This window comes from Cebus imitator, unplaced genomic scaffold, assembly GCF_001604975.1.
Source record: "Cebus imitator isolate Cc_AM_T3 unplaced genomic scaffold, Cebus_imitator-1.0 Scaffold229, whole genome shotgun sequence".
In the NCBI taxonomy this organism is placed as follows: Eukaryota; Metazoa; Chordata; class Mammalia; order Primates; family Cebidae; genus Cebus; species Cebus imitator.
The window spans coordinates 3,189,748-3,205,805 of NW_016107544.1; the positions used below are offsets into that span (position 1 = coordinate 3,189,748).

The 16,058-nt window shown below is 38.7% G+C and overlaps 1 protein-coding gene across 2 annotated transcripts in view; it reads left to right on the plus strand.

Moving 5' to 3' along the window:
* The window catches only part of MAP2K6 (mitogen-activated protein kinase kinase 6), a 135,402-nt gene that overhangs the window by 91,470 nt on the left and 27,874 nt on the right, over nt 1-16,058 (plus strand). Inside the window, exons 1-3 of one of the 2 annotated variants that reach the window (XM_017497365.2) lie at nt 1,181-1,546; nt 4,992-5,058; nt 15,759-15,807. Coding sequence is in view for 1 of the 2 variants with exons in the window: in XM_017497363.2 (XP_017352852.1) it covers nt 4,992-5,058; nt 15,759-15,807 (116 nt within the window). In the remaining variant the exon portion in view is untranslated. Of the gene's footprint in view, nt 1-1,180; nt 1,547-4,991; nt 5,059-15,758; nt 15,808-16,058 lie in introns of those variants that run through there. The other variant, XM_017497363.2, reaches the window with a different exon arrangement.

The window sequence follows — 16,058 nt, forward strand, 5'->3', positions numbered from 1 at the left end:
TGGTTTTGGAGGATGGCAGGGTCCCTGTTCACTTTTACATCTCTGTTGCAAAGCCAGCTTTCTTCCTGCACGCCTCTTCCCCTGCCCTGCTTCGTTAGTCGCTTTGCATATGATCATTGCAATTTAATAACATTGAATGATACTTCACTGCTGATTTTATTGCCAGCTACCCTTGGAACGTAAGCCTAGATGCAAGTAGTAAGGAGAGGGCAGCCAAGGCCTCTAGATTGCCAGTTACTTGGCTGGGAATTCCATTCATATTGGAAAACAGATTTTTAAAATAAATTTGGCACTGGAAGCACTGCCATCCTTTTGTCAAGCCATGTCAATAATCATAAAGTTTCATAATCATGCCCCCAACCCTCAGCCAAGCTAACAAATATTTAGGCATCAGCATATCTTCACGATGCCACCTTCTGTTGACCGCACGGGCTTCTCATGCTGTTTGGGTTGGCAGTGGAACACAATCTTCTGTTTTATGTAATGAGGAACATCAGAGAAGTCCTTTGTGCTTACCCTGTCAGAGTGTGTGCAAGACCTCTCGTGTACCCCATCATTTTCGCTGCAGTCAAAGCTAGCGAACATTTCTGTGGCCTGGTAAATATTTTCTAGCTATTGGCAAGGTTGTTTTTTTTTTTCTTCCAGTGCCATGTTGCTCCAGGCCAGGATTATAATGACCCAGCTTTGCTTTGGTTTAAGATGAATTTTGCAAATATATGTGTGTGTTGGGACTACACTATTTTCAGAGAACACAGACATGGGTGTAACAGGATCTGAGGCAATATAGTGCTGTATATGCCCAATGAGGCCGACGAGGCTTACCCTTTGCAGACTGTGCCAATAAGCAGTCGGGGCTTGTTGTGATCTGCAGAAATATACAGAATTCTCTCATTCCGAGAAGGTTTGTTGCTAGCATGTGACATCATAGAAAGCCCTTTTTTTCTGATTTTTTTTTTTTCTGCTTTGCTTTGGAATATCAAAGAAAAAGGCTGTTGAACATAGTTGGCCACTCAGTTTTATTATTCGTAGTGCTCCCTCCCATTTTTTTTTTTTTTTTTTTTTAACAGTGTTCAATGTTAGCGTCAGGTGTTGGCTGCCTTCCTGGGGGAACAGATTGCTGTGATGTAAACACAGCTGGAAACTGACCACATATTGTTTTTCTTTCTTTTAAGAAGTGAAAGAGGCATTTATAGAAAGGCTGCAGAACACGGTCCTGTCCAGAATTACTTTATAGATTTATTCCTCCAAGTTGGGTTAATGATTAATGGCACACCTGGGTGTCCACATAGACCCACGTCCCTTCTCCCTTCCCGAAGCTGTAATTTCCTGGGAACAATGAACTTGCAGAGGTTTGCTGCCATCCGAACATGAGGAGGGGTGGAGTCTGTTCAGTTCTGTTTCTTCTTGCTGAAGTGTGGTCTTTGGAGCTAAGTGAAGAATGACTTCTGTGGGGTTTTCCTCTGCTGGCCTTCCTTGCAGCCCTGGGAACCTCATCAGAGTCGCCTCTGCTGAACTCTCATTGTGCAGCTCTGTCACAGATGGGCAAGTAAGTGAATTACAGAATGCTGCTCTGTGTGCTTGTGATTTTTATTTTATTTGATCTACTTTTTAGCGTGAAGGCAGAGTATTTTCTAACACTGTAATTCAACTAGGTTTTGTGTCTTCTGGATCTGTTTTTTTTTTCTCTCGTTGTTCTAAGGAGTTGGTATATTTGGAAATACTAGGTTTAAGATATACAGATGTCCAACTTATATATAGTCAAGGGTTTAGAGTCTGGAGACAGGAGGCTGGCAATTTCAACTAGGAGGCAGTAAATTCAGGGTAAGAGTGATGTTGATTTGGGGGTTAAGGTGGGTGGCTGGGTGTAGAAGTGATCTGGGGAGAGAATCAAGGGCCTTCTCCCACTTGGAAGACTATTCTTATTTTGATCTTTTATTCTTTTGGTCTCTGTGCAAAAACTTTCAGTGTTTTTTACTATTTCTTTGTATATATGTTTGGATGATTTAAGTTATGGTGTAATAGTTAATTGCTGTTAAGAATTGCTACTAATTAATCGCTGTATTAAGGTTTTTCAAAGGGGTTTTCTTAACAAATAGCTATTTCTCTTTACGTCTATCTTATAAGAATTGAGTTAGAAATGAGGAAGAGAAACATGTAGGAATTTAAGAGTAACTTCTGCTTTTGGTTTGCTTAAATGGTAACTGGAGACCCATTTTCATAGGCAAAATATATGTTACTTTAGCTTTTGTTTTCTTTGAGAGAACTGTAGGGTTACCTCTGTTGGGATTACCTGAATTATCTGTCATCTGTACTGGAATCTGCATGTAGTTATCTTACAGTTATCTAAGCAAGTTGAATCTGTCATTCATTCCTCACTGAAGAATCTCACTGAAAATAACATTCTCTGTCTGTTTGGCTGATGCCCATGGATGGGAATTGTTGACATTAGGCTATACATCTATTTGTATTCTCATAACTGGGTCCAGCACCTAGCATAGCTCCTGGTACATAGGGAAGCTCTATGTAATGTCAATAACTGACTAATTTAGTAACATTCCTAACAGCTGTTTGAGTTCCAAGAGCAGGAAAGTGAATGGTGAGTTTTGAACCTTATAAAATACATAGGTAAACCCAAACGAGGAGAGAATTGAGAAAGTCTGTTATTCTGAAGGTGGTCCTAAAAGGCTTTCTCTAGGCTGATTACTGCCAAACATATTTTTTTCCTGGCTTTATACAGCTTGGCAGAATTGATCTCATTTTGGATTCTGAAGGAATAGAAAGAAAAAATTTCATTATACATTATATTGGGCTGTGATAATATGGCCAATTCTCTTCATGAATTTTTCAAATGACTTTTAAAGAAATGAGACGGTACTGATTATTTCACTCTATGAGTCTAATTAACAGCTAGCTGCTTAAATGTTCTTTCATATATATTATCTGCTTTGATTTTCAAATCAGTCCAGGGAGGTGGGTATTGATGTTACTTCCTCATTTTACAATTGAGAAAAGCAAGAGTGTCAGATGAAAAGTGATTGCAGAAGTTGCTTGGTGCATGGAAGAATCAGTCAGCTGGGTATTTTAAAACTCAAAATCCCATGTTCCTCTCAACTGCCCCCTCTCTGGTCATCTCTAAACGTCTTCTATTGCAGTATAGCAGCAAGAACTCGCACCTGGGTGTCAGGAGACCTGAATTCTGATTCTGAATGGGTCATTGCGGGCCTCTGTGATGTGAAGCAAGTCACTCACATCTTTGGATGTCACTTTTCTGCAAGGAGGTTACTTTGGTTGATTTCTTTTCTTTTTTTTTTTTTTTTTTTTTAGCTGGTTTTTTTTTTTTTTTTTTTTTTTTTTTTTTTTGGGGACACAGTTTCACTACTGTCACCCAGGCTGGAGTACAATGGCACGATCTCGGCTCACTGCAACCTCTGCCTCCCGGGTTCAAGTGATTCTCCTGCTTCCACCTCCTGAGTAGCTGGGATTACAGGTGCCTGCCACTACGCTTGGCTAATTTTTGTATTTTTAGTAGAAATGGGGTTTCACTATGTTGGCCAGGCTGGTCTCAAACTCCTGACCTCATGATCCACCCACCTTGGCCTCTCAAAGTGTTAGGATTACTGGTGTAAGCCACCATGCCCAGCCACTTTAGTTGATTTCCTAAGTTTCTTTGCAATTTCAGGATCTATCCAGGGTTGTATCCAGGGCTTGTATTATCTCTGAGTGTTCATCTGCAACATGGAGAAGAGGTGGGAAGGGAGGTAGCATTCTTTCCAACCATGCTATCCAGCTCTCCCTTGGTTTCCCCTGCCAAGTGCAAAGAGACACAGGATATCCATGGATGAGGAAAACCTCAGGCCCTTGTTTGCTCTGATCTGCTTCCTGAGCTGGCATTTCTCAGTCTGTTCTTTTTTACTCATTAACAAAGCTATTTGAGCCAAATTCTCTTGTAGTTTCAGCACAGGTATGAACAACATCAAGTTACCTTTCTATCAGGCCCAAGAAGTGCTAACCTTCTTGCATAAGCCTATCTGCTATCCTAATCCTTTTTGGAACATGGCAAATGTAAATAAGTATTGCTCTATCCCTCTCAGGTTTTTCAAATTACAGCAGGTGGTTGAGAAAAGGGGAGAGCAGAACAGTGGAAAAGTATTTTTTATTCTGCTTCCATTGCTAACTCTCATAGGTGTTAACAGATCAATTTAGAAAATAATGGGATAGTGAGATAAGGGTGACTACCCTTTACTGACACTAAAAAGAAAAAAAAAAAAAAAGCTGTGACCAAGTGTCTGCCATCGCCATTATAGTGTAAAAAAAAAGAAGGCCAGGCATGGTGGCTCATAGGCTGGGTGTAGTGGCTCATGCCTTTAATCCCAGCACTTTTGGAGGCCAAGGCCGGCAGATGACCTGAGGTCAGGAGTTTGAGACCAGCCTGCCCAACATGGTGAAAGCCTTGTCTCTACTAAAATAAAAAAATTAGCTGGGTGTGGTGGCACAGGTCTATAATCCTAGCTACTTGGGAGGCTGAGGCAGGAGAATCGCTTGAATCTAGGAGGCAGAAGTTGCAATGAGTCGAGATTGCACTACTGCACTCCAGGCTGGGTGATAGAGTAAGACTCTGTCTAAAAAAAAAAAAAAAAAAAAAAAAAAAAAAAAACCAGAAGAAAAGAAAAAAAAGAATTTGAAATGACAAACTCTCAGTGGAGAGAAAGGGTAGAACTTCCTAGGAAAAGGGAGTTGGCATTCTTATCCTGATGTTTGCACTCTGGACTGATGAAAAACCTCATTCATGACCACAATCTGTATTTGGGAAGCTCCGTTCTACCTGATACTTGCATTCTCAACACTCAGACTTTCTGGGTAGGAACCGGTGCTTTGAATGGAGACATGAGAGCTGCATGCGCAGGTCAGCTCTTTTCCTTTGCTACAGTTTCTGTCTCTGCTTTCTTGCTGTGATATAGTCCTTAACTTTTTCCTTATGTCTTTCCCCATAGGTAAGAAGCGAAACCCTGGCCTTAAAATTCCAAAAGAAGCATTTGAACAACCTCAGACCAGTTCCACGTAAGTTGGCAAGATCATCATCTTAATCCAAATCCTTATACTTTACAGATTTCCCCTGGGGATTCAGTTTAAACTGGTAAGCAGTGCCTTTACTTTAAAAGAGGCCTTTAAGGGGCAAGCCATTTACTCAATGTTCTGAGACCGGAAATAATCATACCTCATCAGTCAGTCTATTTTGAGTGGGTGGTTTTGAACTCAGCATCTTAAGTTATTGGTTGAGTCAGAATTGAATGTCAGATATATTTGGTGGATGGGGTTCTATGTAAGGCCAGAAAGGTCCCTGGATGTGGACTTCCTTGCCTTTACCCTGTAGATTGGAGCAAACAAGCAAATCCCTGTGAAAGCCACTGCTATTAAACTTGGGTTGAGATGGAAAGATGGTATTTGGTGAGGACCCACATCCTGACACTTAGATCCTGTCTTATATAAACAGAAGGAAGAATGAGGTAAAGGAACACTTTTTTATTAGCTGAGGTTTTGGCCCAAATCCCTAAGTCAGCTCAAGTCCTAGTGAAGGACATCGTGTGAGGGACATTCTCTCTGTGAACCTCCTTTTTGCTTTTTTTTTTCTGTCTCTTTGTGTGGTGGGGAAGGCACTTCCTGTCCAGCTGGAGGTACAACAATCTACCAAGGCATCTGCATGAAAGAAATGGAAATTTCAAGGAAACAAATCACAATAGAGGTGTTAGAGAGACAGGGCAAGGGCAAAGAGAGGGCATCCCAATGGAGAAGTGAGTTGTTAAGGCTTTTTTTCATGTCCCCCTTTGTAGTGGGTTTTGATCTTAGCTGTGATCTACTATCAGAAAGTCCACCGCCTAGTGTTGCAATGTGCTCTAAAATGGGATCATGTCTGTTTTAAGTCTTTGTTGAAGCCATTGGTCCCTGCATTGCCTGAAGCGGTATACAGAAACTTTCCACTGGAGAATTTTTAAGGACAAAGTAGAGTGGAGGGCTACTCTTCAGGGTTCTAGACTGTAGCTAAAGAGTCTAAACTCAAGACAGAATGTTCCTTTCATTAGAATCTGCAGGAGGAAGATCTTTCTTCCCATATTTGCTATCAAGATTTTTTTTTTTTTTTTTAACGTGTAGTACTGTGAACTGTGTGATTGCTATTGTTTCTTCTCTGACTGGTTTCTCAAGAGCTTAGAGTCTAATATGTGGCCTACTTTTACTACCTGAAAAGAAATTTATAGGATATACTTTTAAAACTTTTTATTTTGAAGTAATTGTAGACTAACAGGAGGTTGCAAAGAAATGTACAGAGAAGTCCCCTAAATCCCTTTCCCCAGGCCATGCCAAACTACCCTCCATCCCAAGTTAACGTCTTACACAACTATAGTACATTCAAGATCAAGAAAGTGGCAAAAGTGGGAATCCTAGAACTTAGTCAATTTTGCCAGCTATGCAAGCATTCACTTGTGTGTGTGTGTGTGTGTGTGTGTGTGTGCATGCATGTGTATAGCTCTATAAAGTTTATGACATGTGTCTTGCATAAGTACTGTTATTATCAAGATACTTCACTACAGCAACATTACAAGACTCTTTCATGTTATCCTCTTACAGTCATACCTACCTCTTCTCCCCATCCCCATCCTTAATCCCTGGCAACCACTAATCTCTTCTCCTTTGCCATTTTGTTATTTCATGATTGTGATATAAATGAAATAATGCATGTTTTTTTGAGTTTTGTTTTTGGTTCAGGGTAACTTTATTGAGGTTCACTTAAGTAATTGCATGCGTTGATAGTTTGTTCCATTTTATTGCCAAGTACCCATCTATGGTATGGTTATACCACAGTTTGTTGAACACTTCAGCCTTTAAAAGAGATATGGGCAGTTTTTCATTTTTGGCTATTCTGAATAAAGCTGTTATGATCATTCATGCATAAGTTCCTGCATGAGAATAAGTCTTCATTTCTCTGGGGTATATGCCCAATAGTACAATTGCTGGGTTATATGGTAATCCCATCTTTAGTTTTGAAAGAGCTGCTGAGCCATTGGCCAGAGTAATTGTGCCATTTTATGTTCTCATCAATAATGTCTGAATAATCCAGTTTTTCTGGATCTCTGCCAGCAATTGGTTTTATCAGTATTTTTCATTCAGATGTGTAGTGATATGTATATAGTTTTAATTTGCAACTTCTCTAGTGGCTAATGCATATCTTTTGCCCATTGCCTAATTCGATTCTTTTTATTGTTTACTTTTGAGAGTTATTTATATGTTCTGGTTACAAGGACTTTGTCAGATATGTGATATGAAAATATTTTTCTCAGTTTGTAAGTTGTCTTTTTATTTGTTTAGCAGGGTCTTTCACAGAGCAAAAGTTTTTAATTTTGGTGAAGTTTAATGTATCAATTATTACTTTTACAGATCATGCTTTTGATAATAAGTCTAAGAACCCTTTGCCTAGTCCTACATCTGTCTAGAAGTTTTGTAGTTTTGCATTTTACATTTAAGCCCATGGTCCATTTCGAGTTACTTTTTATTCAAGGTATGAGTTTAGGTTGAGCTTTATTTCTTTGGCCAGTGGGTTAACCAATTCTTCTAGCACCGTTTGTTGAAAAGGCTATCCCTCCTCCGTTGAATTGCTTCTGCTCCTTTGCCAAATATCAGTTGGGCATATTTGTTTGAATTTATTTCTGAATTCTCTATTCTGTTCCACTGATTTATGTGTCCATCCCTCTGCCAATATCACACTACCTTGATTACTACAGCTGTATAGTAAGTTGTAACAGGGAAAAATGATTCCTCTCACTCTGTTCTCTTTCAGAATTATGTTGACTATTCTAAGACCTATTTTCATATACATTTTAGAATAAGCTTGTCTATGTCCACAAAGAAACTAATGAGATTTTAGTAGGAATTGTGTTTAACCTATAGCAATTTAGGGAGAATGGACATTTTTACTACACTGATTCTTCCAATCTACAAACATGGTATATTTCTTAAACTTTAAAAATTTTATTTCTTTCATCAGCATTTTTATAATACAATTTCTCAATATTAAGTTTTTTTTTTTGGAGAAAATTTTAAGTAGAATTTGATTTGTGAGCTTGTTTTTCACTTGTTCATTGTCAGTATATAAAATGCAATAGATTTTTCTGTATTGATTTTGTATTCTGTGAGTTTACTAAAATCACTTATTAGTTCTAGGGGCTTTTCATGGAATCCTTAGAGTTTTCTATGCAGACAATCATGGCATCTGTAAACAGAGGTAGTTTTATTTCTTCCTTTCCAGCCTTTACTTTGATTTTTACTTTTTTCTCCTTGCCTTGTTGAAGTGGCAAGAATGTCCAATCCTTTGTTAATAAGGTTGATGAGAGCAGGCGAAACTTGCTTTGTTCTCCATTTTAGAGGGAAAGCATTTAGTCTTTCACTATTAAGTATGAAGCTAACTGTAGGATTATTGCAGCTGTTATTTATGAGGTTGAAAGGGTTCCCAACTATATAAAACCTATTTTTTTTTTGTTTGTTTTTGTTTTCTCAGACAGGGTTTTACTCTGTCACCCTGGCTGGAGTGCAGTGGTGTGATCATGGCTCGCTGCAGTCTCAGCCTCCCCTGACTCAAGTGATCCTTCCATCTTAGCCTCCGAAGTAGCTGGAACTACAGGCAGATGCCACCATGCCCAGCTAATTTTTTTAGACTTTGTAGGGATTTCACTGTATTGCCCAGGCTGGTCTCAAACTCATGGGCTCAAGCAATTTGTCCATCTTGGCCCTCCCAAAGTGCTGAGATTATAGGTGTGAGCCAATGTGCCCTGCCTGAGAATTTTTATTATGAATGGGTATTGAATTTTGTTGAATGCTTTCTCTGCATCAATTTATATGATAATAAAATTTTTCTTCTTTGTTCTGTTGATATGACAGATTACGTTGATTCATTTTTATGTACTGAGCTAGCCTTGTATATCCCAAATGAATTTCAGTTAGTTATGGTATATATCTATTTGTGCATTGTTAGATTCAATTTGCTAAAATTTTGTTGAAGATTTTTGTTTCTAGGCCTTTGGGAGATGTTGGTCTGTGGTAGTTTATTTAGTTTTTCTCTTGTGCTATTATTTTCTAGTTTTAGTATTAAGGTAATAATGGCCTAATAAAAATCAATTGGTAAGTATTGCTTCTATTTTTTGGTAGACATTGTATAAAATTGGTGGTAACTCTTCTTTGCATGTTTGCTAAAATTCTACAATGAAAGAAAATGAGCCTGGATTTTTTTTTTCCTGGGACTTTTCAATTACAATACCAATTTCTTAAATAGTTGTAGGACTATTCAGCTTATCTGTTTCATCATGGCTGAGTTTTGGTAGTATGTGGTTTTGAGGAGTTGGTCCCTTTCTTCCAAGTTGTCACATTTATGAGAGTAAAATTGTTCATAGTGTTTCCTGCCTACCTTTAAATGGCTGCATAATCTGTTGTGACATCCTTTTTTTTTTTTTTTTTTTTTTTTTTTTTTTTTTTTTTTTTTTTTTTTTTTTTTTTTTTTTTTTTTTTTTTTTTTTTTTTTTTTTTTTTTTNTTTTTTTTTTTTTTTTTTTTTTTTTTTTTTTTTTTTTTCCCTGTTACTGATAATTTGTGTCTTCTGTTGTCAAATTTGTCAGTTTTACTTGAGGTTTGTCAACTTTATTGACTTTTTTCTTTTGAAGAACCAGCTTTATTTTCCTATTTTCAATTTTATTGCTTTCTGCTTTTATTTTTACTATTTCCTTTGGGATTTATTCTTACATCAACCTACCAGCAGTTTTATGTCCCTCTTAAAATTTTTATTCTTTACCTTTTATATTAGTTTACATCATAGCATAAATTATATGTTAATTTAATTTTATAAATTTTATGAATTTTGGAAGGCTTCTATAATCCCTTTCTTGGTATAAACAAGGATAAAAACAGTTTATATTTTGTTTTTCCCTCATATGGTATTAATAGGACATATTGTGAATATACTTATCTGTTTCACTGTGTGAAACAAAAAGCATCTCTTCATTATTGTAGAGTATACCACTCTAGCTCAAAGAGTCTCCTTGTTATTATTTTAATACCGAGGCTTAAATTTGTACTCCTGAAGAAGTAGCTCCCATATTTTGTGTTTTTCTTGGCAATTTTTGAAGGCTGGCTTCGTGATTTTTTCCCATTCATACCCTGCCTCCTTCTGCTGCGCTTCACAAAAATAAATAGCCCTTGACAAAGCTTCATTCTCCTGAGTTCAACGTGTGTGGCCCCTCTGTTTGAGTTCTTTCTTTGAGCTACCGATGTGAATGTGAGCTGTTTCTTCCCTTGATTGATAGTAACTAATTCTAAATCAGTTTGATGCTAGTTCATATTATTTTATTTAACCATCACAAGAAACTCAGAGCCGGGTTTTGTTACTCTGTTTGACATGTGAACAAACAGAACGATGTAAGGGTCAGGTGCTTTGCTCCAAGCTATTGAGCATAGCTTCATGGGTAAGGGTTCAGGGTCTGGAGCCAGAATGCTTAGGTTTATATTTGGGATCTAAACTTCACTAGTTGAATACCTTAGGCAAAATATCTAAATGCGCTAAGCCTTAGTTTCCCCTTCTAAAAATACAAAAAATTAGCCGGCGTGATGGGGGGCACCTGTAATCCCAGCTTCTCAGGAGTCTGAGGCAGGAGAATTGCTTGAACCCAGGAGGCGGAGGTCACAGTGAGCCGAGATCCTGCCATTGCACTCTAGCTTAGGTGATAGAGTGAGACTCCATCTCAAAAAACAAAGAAACAAAGCCTGGGAATAACAGTGATGTTGCTGTTATGAGGATTAGATGTTAGTAGTTTTGTACAGCTTCTCAGTGGGAAAGCTGGCATATAAGCTCAGGAATCTCTGACTCTCAATTACGTGCTCTTAGCCACACATCAGACTGGTAGAGGCTGTGACCAAACAGTTTACGGCTAGTGAAATGAGAGATAGGATTCTTTATAGCATACTGTGTAGGAGAAGTCATCGTGGTGCAGCTGTGGGTTCTCATTTCCTTGTCTCTCTGAGTGTTCTTAAATTATTTAGTCACTTTCAATATTAATTGTTGAAAGAGATATTAATAGAAGTAGTATTACCTAGATTTCAATTCATACCCTATTCTATTTCAATAGAGGTAATAATACCTCTATTAATAATACATCTGAGAGTTGTAAAATTAAAGAAGCTATTTTATGTAAGTGATCTTGCACAGTCTTTTGCCCCAATAAATATTTCTGAGTAAATGAATAATAATTGGGATAATAACCAGTGAACTGATTCCTCATATAAAATTATAAATGAATAATTATCATACTAAACCAAAGCTGGTTGTTCATATAAAAAATGAATACTAGGTGACCTTTGGAAGACCTTTGGTCTTCCAGGGGAAGAATTTTTGTAATAAGCTTGGTTCTTTCCCCAGAGGACTAAAATATTGAATAAGTGGCACAGAACATCTACCCACAGTATAAACTTCCTGTAGAATTGCAATGCCCCTGGCAAACTAATATGCCCAGCCCTGGACAGAGCACAACGTCAACTAATCCAATCTGATTTGTCAGTCTTGGCCCCATCGTTTGATGTTTTTGGCCCACTTGATGAGCCCAAGGGCCTGTGGTGTGGGCGAATTGATCATTTTCATTAGAGGAGGCCGGGTATTGGAAGCAAGTTCCTTGTATTCAATCTGCCTCGTTGGGAATCATGACAGCAGGTAAAAACTCTTAGCCCAGTTTTTTATATTTCCTTCTCCTCTTCCTCTTTCTCCTCCTTAAATCAAGGCTGAGATTCAAGTGACTTGAGTTTTATTTTCAGCTCTGTTGATGACCATATGGCTTCAGAAAATCACTCAGCTTTTCTGGGTTTCATTTTTCTTAATCTAGAAAATGGCACCATATCCTTCTATTAGGTCCAGGGGTAATAGGAGATTAGTATAGAGCCAAGGTCAACAAACTTTTTATTTATTTTATTTTTTTATTTTTTATTTTTTGTAAAAGGCCAGATAGTAAATATTTTAGGCTACATGGGCCACAGAGGATGCTCTTGTTTATTTTTTGTTTTTTTTACAAGCATTTAAATTTGGAAAAGACATTCTTAGCTGTATCACAGGCTATAATTTGCTGAGCCTTGGTATATATATACAATATAAGAATTTTAGACTTGGAAGAGATCATATTCAGTAACCTCATTGGATGGCAAGAAAACAGTGGCAGCCCCAAATAATTAGTGACCTTTCTGTTGCTTCATACTTTTAAAAAGTCAAGGTGGTAGCTGGGTGTGGTGGCTGTAATTCCAGCCACTACTGCATGATTCTAACCCTTCTGCTGAAACTAAATACATAAATAAAAAAGTAGGAATACAGGCCAGGTGTGGTGACTCATGCCTGTAATTCCAGCACTTTGGGAGGCCAAAGTGGGTGGATCACCTGAGGTCAGGAGTTCGAAACCAACCTGGCCAACATGGCAAAACCCTGTCTCTATTAAAAGTACAACAATTAGCCAGGCATGGTGGCAGGTGCCTGTAATTCCAGCTACTTGGGAGGCTGAGGCAGGAGAATTGCTTGAATCCGGGAGGTGGAGGTTGTAGTAAGCTGAGATTGTGCCACTGCACTCCAGCATGGGTGACAGGGTGAGACTCTTATCTCAAAAAAAAAAAAAGGGGTTTTGAATAATTGCAAGGGATTTTTTTATTGTTTATATTAGTCACATTTCAAGTCATATTTGCCTTTATTTCAAAGTGCCATTACAAATGAGCACAAGCAAATTGTGACAACTGAAAAAAAAAACAGCTTTGGAAATCTTGAGAAAGAGGAATTAGAGTTTTAGAAATTTGATTCTTCCAGAAATCTTTTCTGAAGAAAAATTCCCTGCTCAGAAACACAAGGTATATAAACACATCGCTTTTGTTTATGGTGTGTGTGTGTGTGTGTGTGTTCTTTGTTTTGTGTTGTTTTTTTCTCTCTCCTCCTCTCAGTCCTCAGTTTTAAGTTGGTATAAAAACTTTAAGTAGTCTATGTATTCCAAAAGGATTTTAAGGTGAGAGAAGGCTTGCCATTAAAATCTTAGAGTCATGTTTATATCTGTATTTGTATTCCTCCTCTTTTTTTTTGGTTTTGTTTTGTTTCATTTTTTGAGACCAAGTCTTGCTCTTGTCACCCAGGCTGGAATGCAGTGGTGTGATCTAGGCTCACTGCAACCTCTGCCTCCCAGGTTCAAGTGATTCTGCTGTCTCAGCCTTCCAAGTAGCTAGGATTACAGGCTCCCACCACCACACCTGGCTAAATTTGTATTTTTAGTAGAGATGAGGTTTTACCACGAACTCCTGACCTCAGGTGATCCACCCACCTCGATCTCCACATTGGCTAGGCTGGCCTTGAACTTCTGAACTTAGGTGTTTCACCTGCCTTGGCCTCCCAAAGTGCTGCGATTACAGGTGTGAGCCACTGCACCTGGCCTGTATTCCTACTTTTAAATTTTATTTATGTATTTAATTTCAGCAGAAGAGCTAGAATCGTAATACCTGACAGTTGGGAAAAAAAAAATCTCATTGGCAAAGGATTCTCTTCCCTCTCCCTTTCATCCTTCCCTTTTCCTGTCTCTTTCCATTTTCCTTTGCCTTTTTCTGGCATGGAATGTACTTCCAGAGAAACTTAATCTATACCTATCTGCTCACTCTCTTTTTTTGACAGCACCAGGATTCTTTTGTTTTTAGCCTTTAGTTGTTCTTTTCGTTTGATCACATTAACAATATGTTTCTTGGCATTTGCTATGTTTTTCTTTTTCTTTTTCTTTTGTGAAACAGAGAGTCTCACTCTGTCACCCAAGCTGGAGTGTAATGGCACGATCTTGGCTCACTGCAACCTCAGCCTCCTGGGTTCAAGCGATTCTCCTGCCTCAACCTCTCGAGTAGTTGGGATTACAGGAGTGCACCACGATGCCCGGCTGATTTTTGTATTTTTAGTAGACATGGCATTTCACCGTGTCTGCCAGGCTGGTCTCAAACTCCTGACCTCAGGTAATCCACTTTGGCCTCCGAAAGTGCTGGGATTACAGCTGTGAGCCACTGCACTCAGCCGGCATTTGCTACGTTTATCGTACTACTTTTGGTACATTTCTTTTAGGAAAATGCTTGTCTCAGCTCCTAGTTCTGTGGACAGCCAAAGCCAAACATTTTTCTCTTAAGTAAATTTGATACCACAGGAGAGATCACTGAAGTAGTAGAAATAAATACTCAGGAAGTGACTATAGAAACAAAATGAGCAAACCTCTGGCTCCTAAGAGGACCCTGGAATTGTGTATGTGTGCTATGTATGGTAAAAATATTGCTGGGCTTGATGTGACATCCTGGCAGAGTAGACAGAATACAGAGCTGGAAGTCAGGAGACCTGTGGCAGCTGTGGGCTGAGGGGAGTCACTTCATCTCTCTGGACCTTGTGTCCGTCTGTAAAAGAAAGGACTAGGTTTGAAATTCCTGTTTCTATGAATTTGGGACTTAACATAACATATGCCATTACTATTTGTTTCTTAAAACAATTGTGAGATGTGTGGTGGAATAATTATATACATTGGTGCTCTTGGATGAAAGAAGTTTGAGACTTACTGCTATAGGTATTGATCGACTTATGACCTATGCAACTTACGACCATTTGACTTTACGACCACAATCGCTAGCCATGACTGCTCCACGTCTGGCAGCACAAACGTTGCCCAGCTGGGCGTACAACAGTGCAGACCAGCTTCTGGCAGCACTACCATCTCCATGTGCACCATTTCAACTGTACATATAGCCTACTCAACTTACGACCAAATCGTGTTACAACCGGTCTGCTGGTCCCAATCGTGGTTGTAACTCGAACACTAGCTGTATATCACAATGATCTATATCAGCAGTTCCCAGCCTTTCTGGCACCAGGGATTGGTTTTGTGGAAGATAGTTTTTCCCTGGACTCGGTAGGGGGATGGTTTCGGGATGATTCAAGCACATTACATTTATTGTGCACTTTATTTCTATCATGATCACATTGTAATACATAATGAAATAACGATACAACTCGCCATAATATAAAATCAGTGGGAGCCCTGAGCTTGTTATCCTGCAACTAGATGGTCCCATCTTGGGGTGATGGGAGACAGTGACGGATCATTAGGCATTAGATTTTCATAAGGAGTGGGCAACCTAGATCCCTCATATGCACAGTTTACAATAGGGGTTGTGCTCCTATGAGAATCTAATGCCACCGCTGATCTGACAGGAGATGGAACTCAGGCGGTAATGTGAGCAGTGGGGAGTGGCTGTAAGTACAGATGAAGCTTCTCTCCTTCATCTACCACTCATCTCCTGCTGACTGGTATTAGTCAGTGGCTTGTGGGTTGGGTACCCCAGTCTAAATAATTGCACATATATGGCTCATATGAATTAGATATTTACTGTATGCCAAACATTCTGGTAAGCATTTTGCTTGTATTATCTCATTTAATACTCATTCCTGGTTCACAATGTAGGTATGTTAATATCCCCATGTTAAAGGAGAAATAGAGCCCCAAATGGATTAAGTAATTTAAACCCAAATATAATTTATTTCAAATCCCCTCTTATTCACACTCATATGCTGCTTGAGTTTACTCATGAACTTCCACTTTCTTCTTAAGGAAAAACATCCCCCATGGCATGTGATTTGGGAAGGACATAGTGGACTCCATAGCTTATGTTTTTTCTGTTCCCCCTTATCTTTCTTAGGCCACCTCGAGATTTAGACTCCAAGGCTTGCATTTCTATTGGAAATCAGGTAAGAAAAATCATGTCTGCCAGCTAATACCTTGGCCATTTTATATGTATGCTTTCTGACTGAAAAATGTATTTTCCCTAGCATGCTGTCGGGATGGGTTAAAAAAAAGTTTGCATTTAAAAGGAAGTGGTATGTAAAGTTTTTGCTATTTTGAAAAAATGTTGAATTGAAATCAGGCTGTTGTGGTTTTGATGGAAGCTATTTAAAGAGAGTAGATGATTCTCTTGGGAGGGCATTTCTCAAAGTTCAGA